The 21,700-nt window shown below is 44.7% G+C and overlaps 1 protein-coding gene across 1 annotated transcript in view; it reads right to left on the bottom strand.

The window, feature by feature from the left end:
• PAH (phenylalanine hydroxylase) overlaps positions 1–6,119 on the bottom strand; it is a 50,851-nt gene extending 44,732 nt beyond the window's left edge. Inside the window, exon 1 of the mRNA XM_090272602.1 lies at positions 5,956–6,119. Within this exon, the coding sequence (XP_090128728.1) occupies positions 5,956–6,015 (60 nt within the window). The 5' untranslated portion in view covers positions 6,016–6,119. The remainder of the gene's footprint in view (positions 1–5,955) is intronic.
• Positions 6,120–21,700: the final 15,581 nt, after the last annotated feature.

Below are 21,700 nucleotides of genomic sequence, written 5' to 3'. Positions count from 1 at the left end.
TGGGATCTTGGGTATCCAATTGTAGAAATATAGTTACAAAACAAGTAAAAGTACACAAATAATCGATCAGAAGGTGGATGGTTTAACCAGAAGAGCAAAGAATGTCAAGGATCTAGCACTTTCTACATGCATGTGACAGCAAATTGAAGTGGTATTAGGGTTGGCATTCCAGAAAGGGTTTGCTGAAATCTTTAAGTTTTTAAAATTAAGTTCTATAATGATATATAAAGTTCCATGTGTGCCCACAAATAAACAGCATCTACCTAAAACTGGGAAGAAGAAAATGTGCAGAAATTTGCTCTCTTATAAGCAAGTTGGAGAAATTAGTGGAATGGATGCTACATTATCTCAACGGGAAGGCTATTTTGGGTAGGTTTATCAGTGAGTTGGCATAATAAGCCCTAACACCAGAGACCCTTAGGATGAACTTCCTTTAATTAAAAAAATTCAGATTTTCCCAGAACCTCACCTGAAACAGGTATGGAGAAAAACCCTAAATTATCAGCTAGTTTGATTAGAGGGAGTTTCAAATGAATTAGAAGACTGAAATGGGTATATATCCTTATAGGGATCATGATGTAATCTTTCTAAAAAAATTTTTTTAATGCATCATTTATTAAGAGCCTATAATGTTGCAGGCATTGTAAGTACTTCATTTGGGTTAGCTCATTTAATTTTTGTAACAATCTAGAACAGCAATTTTCATCCAGTGTGCTGCAAGATTTTGAAAACATGCAATGCCTGACTATTTAGTCAGAGGCACTGACTGATTTACCTTAGATTGTCAAATTAAAAAATGACAACAGCCAACACAATAGCCATCTGGTGTGAATGAATCACAATTATACTTTTTTTTTTTTTTGTCTGATTGGAAAAAATAGAATATCTTTTTTGGTGTGCTGCAGAATTTTAGTAATTAGTTCGTGTGTCACAAGATGAAAAAGATTGAAAATCGCTGATAGAAAAGGTATGTCTGATTAATTTCCAAGGGCCTCCTTTTATTGATGACAAAATTAAGGCTTAGAGAAGTTAAGTAACTTACCCATAGTTACACAGGGGAGCCAGAATAGGAACCCAGGCTATTTGATCCCAGGATACTGTCTATGAATCAGGACATTTTGCAGGCTCTACACTGCCTTCTCCCTCTTTTATCCCTGTCAAAGATATGCAGATGAATTTCTGACATCAGTCTTCTTCTTCCTACCAGAGAACACTGAGCCCTTAGTCCTTTCTGGTTTCCTTGAAATGACAAAGAATTTCCCTGTTTCTAGTTCCCTTGGCAACATTCTCTTATCCTGTTGGCCTCCAAAAAAAGTACTGGGTTGGCCAAAAATCCATTTAGTGTTTTCTGTAAAATAAAAGACACATTTTTCATTTTCACCAATAACTTTATTGATTTGAGTATATTGAACACATCATCTATCTCCCACATGGTATAACATTGATTGTTCTCAATTAATGTCTCGATTTGATCACAATCAACTTCAACTGGTCTACCCGACCATGGCAGAAATCTCCAGCATAGAACTTCACAAACCACTTTTGACATGTTCAATCAGTCACAGCACCTCCTCCATACACGTGTGCACAAATCTTTTTGTGTATGTTTCAGTTGCATTTTTACCTATATTGAAATAATAAAACATAATATGCCAAAAATGTTGCATGTTTTCTTCCATCTTCAATATTAAAATGGCTGCACAAAAATTCACCAATTTTGATAAGCTTTTTAAAATGCATGCTGATATGACAGTTGTCACAATACAATCTAACAAAATTGTTTCTAATAAAGTCAAAGACAACTAAGTGCTCTTAGAGCTATCTTATGGAAAACACCCAAGAAACTTTTTTGCCAACCCAATAACTTATTCTTGATACATCTCCAGAGATGTAACCTTTCAATTCTAACATGAATGCACCATGCTCAAAACTCCATCACCACCCACTTCCCAGTCCTGTGCATGGCCAGCCAATCACCAGATCCAATCTAACCTTTTGCAGATGCAGCTCTCAGCATCAGGTCCATCTTTTGTTCCTACTGCCACAGCACTAATCCAGCTCTTAGTGACCCTCAGTGATCCAGCCCTAACAGAATTTTGCTCATGTCCTTCTTCTATTCAGAGTTCTTCAAAGACTTCTCATGGCCAGTAGGATTAAATTCCTCCTTCTGATATTCAAGAGTCTCCTGAGGCCCACTCACAGAAAACCCAGCCCCACACCAGCAAACTGGTTTCCTCCTTGCCCTTTCAACTCAGCCTTGAGTGAATGCATTGCACCCCTTTTTCTCTCACTCTTTTAAATAACTCATGCTCAAACTTGGGTCTCACTTCTCTCAGAAGCAATCCCTTTTCAGTGTGTGCATTTCTTTGGCTTCTGAGGCCCACATGGAACTTGATAATAATTGGCTCACAAAGCTAGACTTGGCTTTAGAGTTCGTCTAGTTCAAATCCTCATTTTTCAGATGGGGAAACTATGAGCCAAATAAAGTGACTTGCCTGAGGTCACACAGGTAGTGGTCAGTCATTCTATACAATTCCCTCTGTTATGAACATGATGTCCATATTAAGGCCTAGCTTTCTGGCAGAGCAAGGGCTTTGCTCTGGTCTAACTGCTAGTTTACTCAATACCACTTCTGACCTGCGCCGGTGCCCTTTTTCTTTCTCCATCCTCCCCACCTACTTTCTAAATCAGGCTTTTTCTGTGAGCGTTTCTTAGATTTTCATGCCTGAATTACCTGGCAATTCCTTGTTTAAATGCAGATTCCTGGGCTCCTCCAAAACCAATCAAATCAGAATATCTGGGGTAGGATCTTAGAATCTGAATTTTCAGAAGCATCCCAGATGATTTTTAACCATAGAATATTTTTAAACCACTGACAAAAATACACAGCTTATTTTTTAAATCATGACTTTTCTCAAACGTATCTGCAAATTCACATTTACCCTATGATCAGTCACTACTCTTTAGTGTTAGTAATATTAACAGTAGCACCTGCCATTGACTGAGTACCCACTATGTGCCAGGAGCCACACTTGGTACTTATCACAGTTAATAAACATCATCATTGGCAGCAACCAATGCTATTCTAAGAGTTTACTTGTCTTCACTATAGCCCCATGAAGTAGGCGCTGTATTATTGCAAATGAGGAAGTAGACTCAGAAAGGTTAAGTGGCCTGTCCAAGGACACCCAGCTCATAAGTGGCAGAGTCTGGACTTGAACTCAGGTCCAACAACCCCAAAGTCCCTATTCTACATTCCAGTGGCAGACTCAACTGGGACTACAGCTCCACTTTTCAAAGCCTGAACGGAACTCATGGAAGTTTGTTAAATGGTATGGTCTTGGATGGATACTGATTTCAACCTTAGTGTTGACCTGACATGGGACCTCGGGCAAATGTCTTTCAGAATATGTTTTTATTGGCTCATAATCTATACCTTATTTGTTTCCAGTAGACACATGAGTTGACTTAGAAGAGAAGAGTAGCTCAGAAACTAAGTAGTAAGAAATAGGGCAAGGAGAAAGAACTTTAGAGGAACCAGGAAAAATTATTCTGATCACTGAGTAACACAGTTAACAATAGAAATATATTGGGTTTAGTTGCATCTAAGAAATACATTCATTATCTTTAGAAATGAGCACTTTTCTAAATTCGTCGTCGTCGGCGGCGGCAGCCGTCCGTCTCGAGAGACGATGGTGTAGCTTCTTAAGAGTCTATCTGCACCGCCGAGAATGGCTGTGCAGTCCGACTCGGGAGTGACATGGTATCTGTCTCCTCCCATGTTGAATCGACATCTTGCGATGACGCTGAAGCTACAAAGCCTGGGCAGGGTAATATGGAGGGTCTGCTGTTGCCCATGCAGCAGACCCCTTTTCTAAATTATAAACAGTAATACTCTTTCTTTGGCAAGAATAGTCCAGGAGCATTGCCTTTTTATCTTAGTGTTTTGGGGGGACCATAGTAGGAAGTGCTTATTTGCCTATGTGGTTAAGCATACACATATCTCCAGTGTTAAGACTACTGAAAACAAGATGCAGATATCCTACCATAGGCATACTATACCATAGTCCAGCATTTATCTACAGGAGAAAGCAGTGAGGTAGAGGAACATACAGGGGGTCAGAGTCAGATCTGGTTTTGAACATTGGCACATAGTAGTTGCTCAATAGATCTTTGTTGGGTGAACAAGTGCATCGACATCTCTTACAGCATTGCTGTGTTTGTTGCACGGGTAGAGCACCTGCCATATCCTATGCCCTCCAGCCTCGTGTCAGAATTATGCCCAATGTGTGCTCTTCACCTAAGCTGGGAGTTTCGTGAAGACATGAACCGTGTCTCTTCTGCAATTTGTCAGAGCTGGAAGGGATCCTTAATTTTATTCTAGTTCAACTTCCCACCCCCCAGGAATTGTAAAGGTGCCAAACTGAGCTTCTCCTCATCCCAATTAGGTTGCTTTCCCAACACATAGCTTAAGTAACCCAAAGATGAGAACCCAGGTCCCCTGACTTCATGTCCAGCATCGTTCAGTGACAAAGCGATACTAGTCACTGTGCCTGACTCAGTGCTTGTCCTTCCAACTAATGCTCCAGGCCTATTTTGTTGAAAAATTAAATTAATTATAGCTAGACATCACAGGCATTTTCCTGTGATCCAGGAGTTATGCTAAGAGCTTTATATATATTATTTTATTTAGTCCTCATACTAACACTAGGACATGGGTATTTTTATTCCAATTTTTCAAATGAATAAAGCTGAGGCTCTGTAAAGTTAATTACCCTGGTTTCCATGCACAGGAGGCACCAGGACATGCTCTGAACCCTGCTCTTTACCCCTACTCATTAAGAGTGACAACCTGTGGTTCTCAATCTTATAAAGATGACTCCCTAACCAGATTACTGCCCCTAACTTCCTCCCATGGTTGTGGGGGTCCTGTGACCAGCAATACAGAAACTAAATGATGACCAAGTCAGGATCTGTCCTGGGATCTGTCTGATCTCCACACCGTCCCTCTTCAATCCCAAGTTCTCCTGTCTCCCAAACATCACATACCATTTCCAAAGGAAGTCTTTCTATCAGGGCTCAAAAAAAAAAAAGTCAGTGCAAAGTTCTGCAGTCTCTCTATAGTTATACGGAAACATCGAGCACTCATCATTCTGCAGCCTTTCTGTTCTCTAGTTGGTTCTCACTAATCCTGCAGATGACAATTGCCTGCAGAGGGACGTTATCTCCCCAAGCCGGGCTTTAACTTTAGAACCGTAGAGTTGGGAGTGTGATGGTATTCTGCAATTGTTCACCTCAAGAGAAAGGCAACAGATCCCAGACAATGGGACGCACCCTGGGCATTACTCAGGAGTCACCTTTAGGGCTCTCTCACATTCCAAGCCCAAGGCTAACTCATGTTCATTTTCCTCTCTGTTTATTTTCTCCTTCCCCAGGTCTAAGTAAGTCTGAGACTTTTTTGATGCCCCATTTTTCCCCCCCAAAGGTAAAAAGAGAATGCAATTTCTCACAATTTTGCCATTTTAATACATGGCCGAGAGCATTGAATAAACATCGCAGAAGAGCAGAGAGAGAAGGACCCCATCTCCCACTCCAGGTCATTAAGGATCAGTCCCTTCAATGCACAGAAGGGAGAGCAGGCAACACAGAGAAAGGGTGCCCTGTCTAGAGACACACAGCTAAGTTGGTGGCAGCTCTGGAAGCCAGATTCCCAACTCATACAGCAATGCCCTTTCCCCTGAAAGCCACACCGGACAGATGTCCGCCCTGGGAAACAACTGTTGAGGACCTGCGTTATCTGATGACTTCCTGGACAACTTCATCACCTTCAAAGGGATTCAGACTTCCTGGTGAGCTTATGAAAGCAGGAAACACCAACATTCCTCGGACCTCTTTCACCCCTTCCACCCGGGCAAACCCCCCTCCCTGCACAGCAGAGGGCCAGCGCTGGCTCACCAGGCCGACATCCGAGAATTTCCTGGTCAAGCCTCCTCTCTCCAGGACCACAGCCGACATGCTGGCTCCCACGAGTGAGGTCTCTAGCTCTGCGCTGTCAGTCACAGGCAAGTTTGTCAGCAGCACGTGGTGCTGAGATTTTTAACCTGAGGTTAGGGAGGAGATAACGGCTTGCACAGGTGTCTGGTGCCCTGCGCCCGGCCACAGGAACGCCCCCGGTGGGCGTTGTTCTGACGCAGGGAGCTCCAGGTCACTGCACGGGGCGGGGAGGATGTGGCGGGGAGACCACACTTGGCCGCCCGCCCTGGATAGAGGAAGGAGCCCCACAGCTGTGGGGCCACCTGTGAGCTGGCAGTTAGACAGATCGGTCTTTCCAGGACTCTCAGAAGCACAGAAGCAGATTCTCTGCATTGGAGTAAACCTGTGACCGCCTGATGATTACAATGATCGGAAATAATCCTTTCTCCCCCCACCCTTTGCCCACAAAAGCAGTCAGGATCCCTACCTCAATTTTTTATTTATTTATTTATTTTTTTTTTTTGCGGTTGTATTAACCTCTAAACACACTGCCTTTCTAGGCTTTGACTTCAGACATACAAGGTGACACCGTGAACGCTGAGCACAGTTACTAAAGAGCAAAGGGTAAGAAAAAGAGAGACCTGGACTGAAATCCAGTCATATGTCCTGGAGCTGTTTACCTACCTAACTGCTGGGAGCGCCCTAACAAGGACAGGACGGCAGAGCCCGTTTGCCAGGGTGTTTTAAGAATATTAATAATAAAGTAATGCATTAAGTGTGCAGTGCACTTCTTGCCATGCATTAAACACTGAGTAAATGGAAGGTATTGTTGAAAAGTATGTGAACACAAATAATTATTGAGGATACAGCACTGACTCAATAGAGGATCCTTCCTCCCCTCGCCTGGTGCTGCCATTCTAGGGGAGAAGGCAGAAAATAAACAAATAAATAAGTTTAGGCAGAACTAAGCCTACAAAATAAAATAAAGGCAAGGGCTAGGAGTGAGTGGGTGTTGGAGAGCGGACTCTTTCAAGTAGGCAAAAAAGATGTCATTCACCCCATTTTTTTTTCAGATCAGCAAACTGAGATGAGGCATTCATTTCCAGTGGGAACAAAACAAAAAATAAAAGAACACCGCAAACTCAGAGGTTCAGGAAGGATTTGAAAAATCAGGTGCTTCAAGGCCTTGAGTGGCTGCCTAATATTTACCAGGAGGGGTAATGGACTGCAAGAAAACAAGCCAATAATAGAGGTTTCTAGAAATCCACCCCCGCCCCTCCCACAATTCTTTGATGGAATGACTTAACAGCTGCCAAAAAAGAAAAAAGAAAATCTCAGATCTGAGATTCAAAGCAAATGGATTCTGCCACAGCTTGATTAGCTTTGTAGCTTTGGTGAAGTCCCTGCCTCCACATCTTTGTCTTTAAAATGGGGGTTTTCAGGGTTGTTGTTTAGGATTTCTCGAGCATCTCTAAAGTGCCAGGTTTTCTACTGCCTGTTGAGAACGTAGACATAATATTATAAGTATAATTTCTGTCCAAGAGTCCTTGGGTGTCTGATTAATATTTAATATGGCAAATTAAATGCTCAGTATTGTTGAACAGGAAGGACAAGACCTTGACTTCCACCCTCAGAAGAATCTGTATCCTTTATCTGACTTCAGTATTTTTGTAGTGTGGTAGACATAAAATGAAGAGTTTTCCTTTACCCCAGAATTGCCTTACAAACATCGTTTCTCTCCTCACTGCTGGTATACTAAGGGAAAAAATTAATGTGGCCATCAGCAATATAAAAGGCATGCAGTAAATAAGCCAGCAAAAACACCTACTTGTTTCCTTGCATACTGTATATCAGACGCTGTGTCAAGTTCTCTTTTCTTTTTCTTTCTTTCTTTCTTTTTTCTCAACAACCCTATGAATTATGCATCCCACTTTATAGATAAAGAAACTGAGGCTCAGGAAATTTAAACAAGTAGTCCAAAGTCACACTACATTTCACCTACTTCCAAAATGTTTGCTCTTAAATACTCTATCTTTCCTTTTTGAAATAGTGATTTCTTTTTAGGACAACAAAATAATAGCACTTCTCTTTCTCCTCACAACAGCTAAAAATTGAATTAAAAATCTTATCTCACACACAAAAATGCCCCAGATCTGTGTTGAGAGGAGAGCATACTTAATTGTCTGCTACTCAGAGTAAAACCCTAACAGCTTATTTAAAATGTTTTATTCTGGCAAAAAAAAAAAAAAAAAAAAAGAAAGAAAGAAAGAGAGAGAGAGAGAAAGAAAAAGATGAAATGTATTCATACACTAAGACATAACCTCACCTAAGACGAGATTGCTTGTAATATAAATTTTGTAGATGATTTTTAAACTCTCCTTTTAGTTCATTTGAATGGAATACTATGTGTTGCTCTTACTGACAAGGGTGGTGCTGGGTCCTAAGAAAACTGTATTTACGGTGTAAGTATGGAAGGAACATTTAAGAATTCAGCTTGTAAACCAATGAGATAGAGTCAATGACCACAAAGAGGTGGTGCCATGTCGCAAGATGTGCAATTGTGGACCCAGTAAACTTGAAGCTGACCTTCATTCACTGCATTGGAAGTTAAAGATTTCCCAACTATTGTTGATTATCAGTCCCTTTTCACTTAACCTCTTATGTAGAGGGTTGAGTTAATCATAACCTATGAGGCCCCTCTCTTGTTTTATTTATTTACTCACTTGTATCTTCATTCCCCACTCCCATTCCCATCCTCCAGAGTCAGCGTCCCTATTAAATTTCCTGTTTAGCCTTGGATTTTTAAAGTGCATGGATATGTTGGTGCATATAGGTATTTTTCATAGATAAGAGTAATGTTGTAGTATAGGCTTATTATAGTATATAGAGCTACTACTATACATTTATAGTTTCTAAGTTTTTTCTTTCAACTATGTGCCTAGGATCTTGCCATTTTGCTAACTGTATACCTAGTTCTTTGCTTTAAAAAAAAAAAAAAAAACTGGTGTAGCGTATTCTGTAGTGTGTACCCATTTCACTTGATGTCTCCATTACCCAGTGATGGACACCTAAGCTGTCTCTAAATTTTCACCACCCCCAAACAGTACTGAGATAAACATCCTCATCCTTGTCCCCTTATAAACCTGTGTTAGAATTTAACATGCTCTTAGGGTAAGAAATTAAATGTTTGAGTTCCAAAAAATTTGAGACATTCCCTTAAATATTTAACCAGATCCATGCATTTATGCAGAATTTAGAAATGGAATATGTAAGGAGGTAATTTCCCTGGCATTTCCACATTTCTTGGACTACCTTTTCAAGGATTTTGTTTGGGGTCAGATTTGTTTTCCTGGCCAATATGATAAAGAACATCTCCATCTCTGAAGATATTCCATGATAATGTCTTCATTTCCTGGACAAAATTTTGTTACATTCCAGGATAAAGATAATGCCCTCTTTTGAAGAGAAGGATGGAGAACTTGTGGTAAGCCCTATATAAGATCAGAGTTTCCTAATCCCAATGTTCCTCAGCTGTGACACAGATCCAATGTGTGCTCAGCCTCTACCTGAATTCACTCTTTCCCACCCTGTGAAGTGACACCCATGGGACTTGGTGGACAAGGGGAACCAATGTATCTATGAAACTCACATTGCCTATTGTGCTCTGAGGAATAAACTGTCTAAATCTACTTGAGCTTGGTTTTTCCTTACTGGCCAGTTTCATAGAATTGTGGTGAACCAGCCTAGTTGTTACATTGGTGTTTAGGAACTGCTCGACCCACCTAATGAAGAATAAATGGATGTGGCATATATGAGTCATCACACTGTTTTCTTTCTTTCTCTGTCATGGAAATAGAAGCTTTGAATGTTAGCTATCCAGCCCCAAGGCTCTCCAGAATAAAAACTACATTCACCAGCCTTTTTTTTTTTTTTTTTTTTTTGCAGCTACATAGAGCTACAGGTCTAATATTTGACCAAAGAAATGCAAAAAGAAGCCTGGGCAACATATAAGAAGTGTTCTTACAGGAAACACACCCTTGTCCTTCCACGTTCTCCTTCTTGCAGGTTAGAATACAGAAATGCTGACTGCACCCTTAAGAGGTAGATTTAAGAATGGGAGCCATGCTTTTCAGAGAAAAAAGAATCAAGCTAAAAGGAGCCTGGTTCTGGACACCATGAAGCATCACTCCAGCAGCATTTGGTCTGCTGACTTAGATTTAAGAGGAAAATTTGCTTAAACCTCTACTATTTTGAAATTTCTGTCACTCACAGCCAAATTAGTTCTAACAATATAAGAAGCATAGGAAGGGTACTTGTGATGGGTTTATATGTCCAAGAACTACAATTTACTCATCAGAATATAAAAAACAATGCATATCTCACTGCAAAAACTTAGGAAATTTCCACCTGCAAAGTCAGCTGGCTGTGACCTCCTTTTTGTTATATTTCTTTTTAGTCTAACTTTTCCTACACAGACAACCCAGAAATTTGAAGATCACTGCCAACCAATGACACATAAACTAAATACAATTGATCTATGAAGTCATGATTTATATCAAAATAAGATTTATAGCAGTCTATTTCAGAAATTCTTAGCACAACTTAGGTATTTCTTTGGGTCATAATAAAATTAGTAAATGAAGTACATTTGATCATAGGTTTATTAAATGAAACATACATATAAACTCTCGAGATGCTGGAGCTATTACATTATCATCCCTTTTTGACAATATCGGAGTAGGGCACTGAGTATTGTCATTCACATACTTGCTCATTCAACAAACATTTGTTGCGTATGTACTATATATCATGCAGTGTTCTAACCTCTGGTAAGCAGAGCATTCTCATTGATCTCACATTCTATTAGGGGACATGATGGTGTATGTTTAGCAACCCACTGACTTTACATTTGTAGGGTTTGATGACGTCTATGGTGTAAATATTCCCATTATGGCAGATTTTAAGCTACTGTGAACAAGAACTTGGGAAGAGATACACAATAGCACATTATTATGTAGTACTTATGCCACACAGATATAATGGGCATAAATAACCTTAGTATAATGTACAAATGTATAATGACATTTAGAAAAAAACTAAAAAATGAATTTTGAATATTATCTTTGTTTTCAATATAATTTGTTTAATTGTAAATTTACATTGTTTAGTTATTAATCATGGATGTGTTTAGCAATAGGCTCACTAAAATCCTGAGATCAACTCTAGATCTTCCCTATACATCTAACTTAAATCAACCTCCCCAAAATAGTTTATCACTTTTATAACATATCTTTTTAAAATGTTATTTCTTACAATCACATCAAAATTACAACTGAAATATAGAACAACTATCACCCAGAACCATCAGAAATCAAGTTGAATGGAAGTCTGACAACTAAAGAATTAATGAAACCACATCCATCCAGACTGGTAAGAGGGATGGAGATGTGGAATGGGCTGGTCCTATATTCACATGTGCTGGATAAAAACTTGGGAGGGATATCTTGGGAGCAAGATGTCTCATCACCATACCAGGCCCTCCAGCCCAGGGTTCCAGTGCCAGGAAAATAAGTCCCCATAACTTCTGGCTGTAAAAACCAGTGGGGATTGAGTTGGTAGAAGAAACTTCTGGAGTCCCAGGTAGTTCCTCTGAAAGAACCCCCACACAGACTTAGACTTACTCACTCCGTCTGAGCTCTAGCACCAGGGTAACAGTTTGAAAGGCACCAGTAGCATACAAGAAAGAACTGAAGTGTTTGGCATCAAGGCAGGAACTGGGGACAGCTTTCTCCCAGACATAAAGAAGGGCAGAAGCCTTTGTCCCTTTTCTGAGCCCTTCCTCCACAAAGCCTCAGAACTGGCAGGAGGGTGCCACATCTGAGTCTCCATCAACCTGGCTAACACTGTTTGCTCCACCCTGTAGATTCCCTGAGACTCCGTCCCACCCTAATTATGAGCCTACCCAAGCTGTTAACCATGACTTTTCCATATGAATGACTGGTCTTGGCTCATGTTCACAACTTCCTAAATTCTATCAAACAAACAACAGCAGTCTCGGTAAGTCCCCAGCCCCCATAACACTTGCTAAATGGCCCTAGGTCCAGTGCTAGTATCAGCCAGCCTAGATTCACAACTTTCCTTTGCCTGGGAATCTTCAAGCCCAGCACAAGTAGCAGCCCTCTCAGATTATTTTATAGCTCATGCAGAGTCCCAAACAAGATGGACCCAAAGAGTACTACTCTATGACAACCATATTAAAATGCCAAAGGTTAAAGATGAAGAATCTTAAAAGTAGCAAGAGAAAAGCAGTTTGTTACCTACAGGGGAGTTACCATAAGACTGTCAGATGATTTCTCAAAAGAAACTTTGCATGTTAGAAGGGATTGGCAAGAAATACTCAAAGTCATAGAAAGCAAGGACCTATAGCTGAGATTGCTCTACCCAGCAAAGCTATCATTTAGAATCAAAGGGCAGATGAAGAGCTTCCCAGACAAGAAATAAACTAAAGATGTTCATCATTACCTAACCATTATTATATGAAATGTTAAATGGACTTATTTAAGAAAAAGAAACTATGAACAATAAAATGGCAATAGATACATATCTATCAACAATTGAATCTAAAAAAGAAACTAAGCAAAAAGGCAGAACAGAGATAGAATCATGGATACAGAGAGTGGTTTGATGGTTGCCAGATGGTAGGGGTGTGTGAGGGAATGAGTGAAGAGGTGAGGGGATTAAGAAGTACAAATAGATAGTTACAGAATAGCGATGGGGATGTAAAGTATAGTATAGGAAATAGGGTAGCCAAAGAACTTACACACATGGCCCATGGACATGACCAATGGTATGGGGACTACCTGAGGGAGTGGGAGGGTACTGGGTGGAGGGGGGCAACAGGGAAAAACTGGGACAACTTAATAGCATATCAGTGAAATCTAATTAAAAAAATAAAACTTTATTTCTTGGCTATTATCAGAACTGAGTGTATGTTGTTTTTCTGTTTTTTGTCATCATTTTTACTGGTCATGTCCCCTATTAGAATGTGAGATCAATGAGAACGCTCTGCTTACCAGAGGTTAGAGCACTGCATGACATATAGTACATACGCAAAGCCATAAGTAGGACTGGATTAAAACCATGTGTCTCAGCGGGCAGGAAAACAATGTCACCCAGCAATTGAAGACACTTTGGAGCAGAATGGGTTCAGCTACTGGTAAACAGAGCGGCGGCGTCGGCAGCCGTCCGTCTCGAGAGACGATGGCGTAGCTTCTTGAGAGTCTATCTGCACCGCCGAGAATGGCTGTGCAGTCCGATTCGGGAGTGACAATCCCTGCTGCACTTGTTACAGGTGAAGGCAGATGGCCGTTGTTGCTGCTGTTGACGCTGCTTCCGCCTCGATCTTTTCTGGACCGCCTCCTCGTTGCGCGCAGCCTCTGCGCGGGACGTACCTTGCCTGACCGCGAGCCTCCAGGCTAGGCGGTCGTCTGCTTGAACTTCCCATGTGTTGAGATTGATGGAGCATTGTGTCATGTCCTTTTTGCAGATGTCTTTGAACCGCAGTTTCGGGCGCCCTGTCATCCTCTTGCCTTCTGCTAGCTCGCCGTAGAGGAGGTCTTTGGGGATACGGCCTGCATCCATTCTTTTGACATGGCCGAGCCACCTGAGGCGTCTCTCGCTAAGAACTGCATGCAAACTGCTCATATTGGCTCGCTTCAGCACCTCGGTGTTGGGGACCTTATCCTGCCAGGCGACATGCAGGACGCGTCGCAGGCACCTCATGTGGAAGCTGTTGAGTTTCCTTTCGTGCCTTGCGTAGGTGGTCCACGTCTCACTGCCATAGAGGAGAGTGCTGAGTACGCAGGCTTGGTAGATGCGCAGTCTGGTTTTCTCAGTGAGGCTGGAATTGTTCCACGCTCGCCGGTTCAGTCTGGCCATAACTGTGGCTGCCCTGGCGATTCTCCGGTTGACCTCCAAGTCGACTGACAGAGAGCTCGAGATGGTGGACCCGAGGTAAGTGAAGTCGTTGACAACCTCCAGGGTGTACCCGTCGATGGTGATGCATGGGGGAGTCCCCGTGTCTTGAGCCATAACATTCGTCTTCGTCAGGCTGATGGCTAGTCCGAACTCCTTGCATGCGTGGGAAAGGCAAGTGACTAGCTGCTGGAGTCCCTCTTCGGAGTGTGATGTCAAAGCTGCGTCGTCGGCGAAGAGCATCTCACGGATGAGCACCTCTTGGACTTTGGTCTTGGCTCGTAGACGGGCCAGGTTGTAGAGCTTGCCATCGGATCTGGTGTGAATGAAGACACCCTCGCTGCAGTCCTTAAAGGCGTATTGGAGGAGCATGGAGAAGAAGATTCCGAACAGCGTAGGCGCGAGGACGCAGCCCTGCTTTACTCCGCTGCTGACTGGGAAGGCCTCAGAGGTTGCGCCGTTGTAGGACACCGTGCTGTGCATGTTGTCGTGAAAGGACATGACCACAGCAAGCAGATGTGGTGGACAGCCAATCTTCCGTAGCAAGCTGAAGAGACCGCTTCGACTGACCAGATCAAACGCCTTCGTGAGGTCGATAAAGGCGAGGTAGAGTGGTTTATGCTGCTTGTGACACTTCTCCTGCAGCTGGCGTAGGGAGAAGATCATGTCCACTGTTGATCGGCCAGCTCTGAAGCCACACTGGGACTCTGGGTAGACGCGGGAAGCAAGGGTCTGCAGGCGGGCAAGAGCGACCCGGGCGAATACTTTGCCGACGACGCTGAGGAGAGAGATGCCCCGGTAGTTGTTGCAGTCGCTGCGGTCTCCTTTGTTCTTGTACATGGTGATAATGTTGGCATCTCTCATATCCTGGGGGATGTAACCCTCCTTCCAGCAGCGACAGAGTAGATGGTGGAGCGGCTGTAGCAGGACTGGTTTCCCGCTCTTTAGGATTTCTGGAGGGATTCCGTCGCTTCCTGGTGCTTTCCCGCAAGCGAGGCGGTCGATGGCTTTGCCGAGCTCTGCCGCAGTAGGTGGGGTGTCTAGCTCCTCCATGACTGGTAGGTCTGGGATGGCGTTAAGAGCAGTGTCTGTTACGGTGTTCTTCGTTGCGTACAGCTCGAGGTAGTGCTCGGTCCACCGCCGCATTTGCTGTTCCTGGTCAGTGATGACCTCACCTGTCTTTTACTTAAGGGGGGCGATCTTGGAGGGGATTGGGCCTGTTGCCTTCTTGATACCCTCATACATTCCTCGTGCGTTGCCTATATCGGCGGCTTCCTGAATGCTTCTGCACAGGTTTAGCCAATAGGTGTTGGCACAGTGGCGGGCGGTCTTCTGGACTTTGTTCCTGGCAGCCCGTAGAGCTTGAAGTGTACTGGGAGTGGGCGTGACCTTGTAAGCCAGTAGGGCCTTCCTCTTAGCCTCGATCACGGGTTCCATTTCTTCCCAGTGAGCCTCGTACCAGTCAGCGTTCTTCCGCTCTTTCTTCCCGTAAGCAATAATGGCGGAGTTGTATATGGCGTCACGGAGATGTGGCCAATTGGATTCGATAATGTCATCTGCCGCCACTCCCTCGCCGAGTGCATCTTCCATCTTGTTGATGAATTGCTGGGTCTTAACTGGGTTGCTGGCACAACTGGTGTTGATGAGTGGGCGACCCTTCATCTTGGAGTGGTGCAACCTCTTCAGCATTATGCGCACCTTGCTTACCACGAGGGCATGGTCCGTGTCGCAGTCTGCACTGTGGTAGCTGCGGGTGAGGAGGGTGCTGCCAATATCCGTTCTTCTGGTGATGACGAGGTCAAGCTGGTGCCAATGACGGGAGCGGGGGTGCCTCCATGACACCTGGTGGATCTCTTTGCACTTGAAGAATGTGTTTGTCACGCACAGGCCGTGGTGACACGAAAGCTCAAGCAGTCGCTGACCATTCTCATTGATCTTTCCTCTCCCAAAGTTTCCGAGGCAGGTGGGCCAGGCCGTGTGGTCGGCTCCTACTCTTGCGTTGAAGTCTCCAAGGAGATAGAGAGCGTTACTTCTGGGGATCTTGGATAATGCTTCGTCCAGTGCATGGTAGAACTGTTCTTTCTCTTCGATGGTGGCGCAGAGGGTTGGGGCGTATGCGCTAAGAATGCTGACTGGGCCGAAAGTTGTTGACAATCGGAGGGTAAGTAATCTCTCTGTGCCTCCTGTGGGTGGCTCTATGGAGTTAACAAGCGTGTTCTTCACAGCAAACCCAACACCGTGCTGTCTTGGTTGGTCCGGAGACTTCCCTTGCCAGTAGAAGGTGTAGTTGGTTTCTCTGATAGTTCCATTGTCGGCCAACCGGGTCTCCTGTAGAGCCGCAATGTCGATGTTTAGTCGTGCCAGTTCCCTATCGATGACAGCGGTTTTCCTGGCACCCTTGATCCACGGAAGGTCTGCAGTAAGTCCGGGGCACATAGTCCTGATGTTCCAGCTAGCGAGGTGAAGAGCCGGAGGCTTCTTTCTTGTTGTTTGCTTGGAATTAACTGGTGCGGGTGTTTTGTGGCCCACTTTTCGAGAGGCGCCTCTCTGATCCCCACGCACCCAGTGGGGCAGGCGAGCCATGGCGAGACGGCACCTAATTGGCTGGGGCTGCCTAGCTTGAGGCGGGCGGTAGCTGTCCAGTGAGGTGCGATGACCTCTCCCACCGTCAGAGGAGACCCCTGGCGCTCGTTTCCTTCGCCAATCGGATGAGCTTATAACCGGTATCTGTCTCCTCCCATGTTGAGTCGACATCTTGCGATGACGCTGGAGTGTCCTCTCCAGTGAAACTGAAGCTACAGAGCCTGGGCAGGGTGATATGGAGGGTCTGCTGTTGCCCATGCAGCAGACCCCCCCTCTCTTCACAGCTGAAGGGTCCAAGGGAAAGACAAAGTCAATACAGCTTGGCTTCAGGTGCGCCGCAGGAGTTGCCGGTGTTGACTACAATGTCAAACCGCCTTAGGGACTCCGGCTCCGGATTTTCTGTCGGGGTTTACTCCCTTAGCCTTTCCCCTGAAGAGGTATGCCGCAAGGCAGCGGAGGTTTTTTGGAGTCAGAGTTTTCCTTCTCTGATTTTAGAGATGTCTTTCCTCTTTCCTCCTTTACAGGAGTAAAGGAAGCATCAGCACCTGTTGTTTCAGCTTTCACAAGAGAGAAGTATTTGAATAGCCCTACAACTATTAAGGAAATTTGTAATTTTAAAAACTCCAAAAACCAATCTCCAGGCCCAAATGGTTTCACTGGAGAATTTTGCCAAACACATAAAGAAGAATTAACACCAATTCTACACACTCTCTTCCAGGAAACAGAAGAAGAAGGGACATTTCCCAATTAATCTTATGAAGCTAGTAATTACTATGATACCAAAACCAGACAAAGTCAGTATATCCTCTATGGTTTTCATGACTGTCTCCTGACTCCAAGGACAAGTGTAAATTCCCAGAGACAGAGATCATGTTTCATCTCTCATACATCATCCTGTGCATGAAAAGGTTGTAGGTTTGATTCCTGGGGAGGCAACTGATGGATGTTTCTCTCTCACGTCAATGTTTCTCCTTCTCTCTCTCTCTCTGTCTCTCTCTCTCCCTCCCCCACCCCACCTTCCTCTCTAAACATAACCTTGGGTGGGGATTAAAAAAAACATAAATGAGCAGGTAAGTCTGTGAGTGAATGAGGCAAGCATCCTCCTCTCTGTGGGGAGATTATTCTAGAGACAACTGTGTCTGGAGCTGCCCAGCTTCCACCCTCCACATCCACCCCTTCTGATGATCCTGCCACTTCCTTTGCAGGAATTGGCTCTTTCTCTGGACTGATGGAATTGCCTTCCAGTCCCTTGTCTCTCTGGCCAAGGGAACACACCAAGGTCCATCAGGTGTCCCCTCCCTGTCATTTTAAGCTTGAGCTGAGGGACATAGAGATTGAAGGAAAGTAGCGATCACTTACCCCTAAAATGTCCTCATCCAGAACATTCCTGCTGTGAGCTTATTTATGGTTGTGGTTCTTGGGCAAGTTAAACTCCCTCTTGACACCTGAGTTTCTTCATTTGAAACACCGTCTTAGTCCATGTATGCTGCTCCTGGCACTGTGGTGATGATCAGATATTATCCTCATTCAACAATAATATTGGTGACATACCAGGCCCCACACTAGGCTCTGAGGAGACACTAGTGAATAAAGCAGACATGGTCTCTGCCCCCTGGAGCTCACATCCCGGAGCGGGGCGAGAACTGGAGAGCATCGTGGCTGGCGCAGGTTCGGGTGGTTCCAGGGAGATGAGGCCCAGGCCCAGTCTCTGGAGCAGGTGAAAGACTTTCTAGGGGTGCGAGTGGGGGCAGCACACATCACAGGCCGCCCCAGGAGCGGCAGAAGGCCCCGGGACCGGTGAGCCTGGGCTGTGCTCGGGACTCGCGGTTGCGCGATCTAGCCGCTCTCAGAGAGGGGCTGGGAGCTCTGCTACACTCCGCCAGAGGCGACCTCCGCGTCGACCACGGTGTGGCCTTGGGTTGGTCTGGCGCTCTTGGCCACTATGAGGTCTGCGACAGAGGTGTCTGGAGTGCCACTGGCGCGCGACTCAGCTGCGGAATAGCCATGAGCTCAAATGGAGATCCACGATGGCAGGAAGCCCAACACCGACAGGGGAAGGTCACGGGGCTACAGGAGGACCACGTGGTATCAGACGAAGGCGCTGTGCACCCAGCGCTGCGATTCAGGGCCATAGGCCAAGGTCAGCGGCAAGCCGCTCCTGGCTGAAGGAGCCGGTCATGGAAGGCCAAGAGTTGGTCACTTTGTGCAGGGTCTGCTGCTGCCGATGTGGATGAAAATGAAGTTGGTTGCTGGTGACTTCCCCCAAGATGTCGAGAGCGCAGCCCGCGATGAGCACTAGCATCAAATTCAAGCAGATCAGGGTAACAATCTGAAGGAAAATCCAAGGTCAATGCTAGGGGAGGCCACCACAATAGTAAGGCTAGTAGTTAGGGCTGGAACTCAATTGGTCAATGCAAGTACCACATCTTCCAAAAGCACTTCTCTGACTCACTGCTCCCAGTCAGGTGTAGTCACCTTCCTTGGCTCACATAGCATCTTAAATTAAACTCTATAACCAGACTCACCAACCTTCTTTTGGATTTTCTTTCATTCTTTTTTCTCCTGGAAAGAGCTCTCAGAACAGCAACTACAATATTAGTCTTTCTAAATTCCAGAACTAAGCCTTGTGCCTGATACATAGTAAGTACTCAATTCATATTACTTTAATCAGAAATGTAGGATCAGCCAAGGTGGAGGCCTAGATTGACACACTCTGTCTCCTTCCACAACTAAGAAGGATTCCAACTACCTCAAAACTAGAAACAACCAGAGGTTCCATAAAATCAAACTGCATGGAAGTCCAACGAAGATATAAAGAAGAAATACTCATCCAGACAGGTAGGAGGGGTGGAGCTGGGGCGGAGAGGATGCAATGTGGTGGTGGCAGCAGCAGCAGGCTGGCAGAAAACACAGTTACATGTTTTAAAAAGTCAGGAGGGACACCTGGGGAGTGTTCCCAGCTCCTCACCAGACCACACAGCTTACAGTCCCAGCACCAGAGAAAATCAAGCCTCATTGCTTTTGACTGTGCAAACCAGTGGGGGTTGGGGTGGAGGCAGAAACTGCCAGTCTCTCAGCAGAGTCCACTTGTTTAAAGGGCCCCCACAGTCACAGAACATCCACAGATACATCCACTCTGGGAACAACAGCCAGGGTAACAGCTAGACAGGCACCAGTCCCATAGGGAAGTGGGAGAAATGCCTGGAAAGGGGGCAAGTGCTGGACAAGTAGCATTATTTCCTCTCAGACCCCTCCCCCACATACAGCACCACAACGTGGTGAAACAGGTCACCCTGTACTGACCGAATCCCTAAGGCTCCACCCCTTACAACATGACAGGAGCAACAGCTTTACCTAAGATACAGAGGCTAACACACATAGGAAACTTCCGGCCAAGATGGAGGCCTAGACTGACAAGCTCCATTTTCCTCTATGACTAGGAAGGAATACAACTACAGCAAAACCAGAAATAACCAGAAGTTCCAGAAAATAAGGGGAAGTCCAACCTATGAAGTTATAAAGAAGTGATGCTTGTCCTGACTGGTAGGAGGGGTGAAGCCAGGGCAGAGAGGTCAAGCTGTGCTGGCGGCAGCAGCAGACGCGACAGCAGCAGGACAGTGGTAAGCACAGACACCCCTATTTAAGAGGAGGCGAGAACTGCCTGGGGAGCACCCCCAGCTGTAGACCAGACCCGTCAGCTTGCGATTCCAATACCGGGGAAGGCAGACCCCATTGCCTTGGACTGTGAGGTTCTGAGGGGGTGGGGGTGGAGGAGGAGGCTCCCAGTCTCTCAGCGGAGAGTGAACAGCAGGAATCCATCTTGGACCACCACCCCCACAGAAAACCCCACAGCATTGTGAGAAGGGTTGCCTGGTTGTGATGAGTGCATGGGGCTCCACCCCCTATAGCATAGGAGGTGTGACAGCCCTGCCCAGGAAGCAAAAGGAGGCACAAAAAGGTCAGGATGGCACAGATCATGATAGAGATCCTGGTGACGCAGCTGACCAGAGAGCAAATATATAATCTAATGAAGCAGCAGATAGGAAATCTTTCCGAGGCACAGTTCAGAGCTTTGGTTATAAAAATGCTTACAGACCTAACAGCAGATCTTAAACAAGACAGGTAAGGAATGAAGGCTAGTCACGCTGAAGTGAACAAAAACACATAAGAAACTAGTGGTGAGGGAAAGAAAACCAGGGATCAAATCAACAAATTGGAACATAGGGAAGGAACAAACAGTCAACCAGTGTAGAAAGAGGAAACAAAAAGTGAGGACAATGAGGAGAGGCTCTGAAACCTATGGGACAGCTATAAGCGAGCCAACATCTGAATCATAGGGTTGCCAGAAGGTGAAGAGGGAGAACTAAAAATTGAATAATTATGTGAAGAAATAATGAAGCAGAACTTCCCTAACTTGGGGAAGGAAATAGACTTACAGGTGCAGGAAGCACAGAGAGTTCCAAAAAAAAACTGGACCCAGGTAGAACCACACCAAGACACATTATAATCAAATACCAAAAATTAAGGATAAAAAGAGAATCTTAAAAGCCACAAGACAAAAGAAGAGAATTACATACAAAAGGGTCCCAATGAGACTCTCAGTTAATTTCTTAAAAGAAACTCTGCAGGCAAGAAGGGACTGGCAAGAGATATTCAAAGTAATGAAAAGCAAAAACCTACAACCATGATTACTCTATCCAGCGAAACTGTTATTCAGAATAGAAGGGCAGAGAAAGTGCTTCCAGGACAAAGTAAAACTGAAAGAGTTCATCAGATCCAAACCACTGTTATGTGAAATGTTTAAGGGACTTGTTTAGGAGAAAGAGGATCAAAACTATGAACGTTAAAATGAAAACTGTATCACAACAACCAACAACAGAAGCTAGGAAATTGAAACAAAGGCAAACTAAGTAGGCGACGAGAGTGGGAAAAGAATTACAGGTACGGAGAACATTATGGGGGGACATCAGCAGGGAGGGGGAAGGAGGGAAAGGGAGGGAGATGGTACAGGAATTAAGAAACATAGTAAGAGGGAGTAGAGTAGACAGGAAGATGTTGAAAAGAACTATATGCACAACCAGTGGGCATGGACTAAGTGGGGGGGGGGGCAACTGGAGGAAGGGCGGACACTGGGTAGAGGGAAACAAAAGGGAAAGAAATTGGGACAACT

Source organism: Furipterus horrens, unplaced genomic scaffold (assembly GCF_987537825.1).
Source record: "Furipterus horrens unplaced genomic scaffold, mFurHor1.1.pri manual_scaffold_4, whole genome shotgun sequence".
Lineage (NCBI taxonomy): Eukaryota > Metazoa > Chordata > Mammalia > Chiroptera > Furipteridae > Furipterus > Furipterus horrens.
The sequence above is the reverse complement of the archived record's forward strand: the minus strand, read 5'-3'. Positions and strand labels throughout refer to the sequence as shown.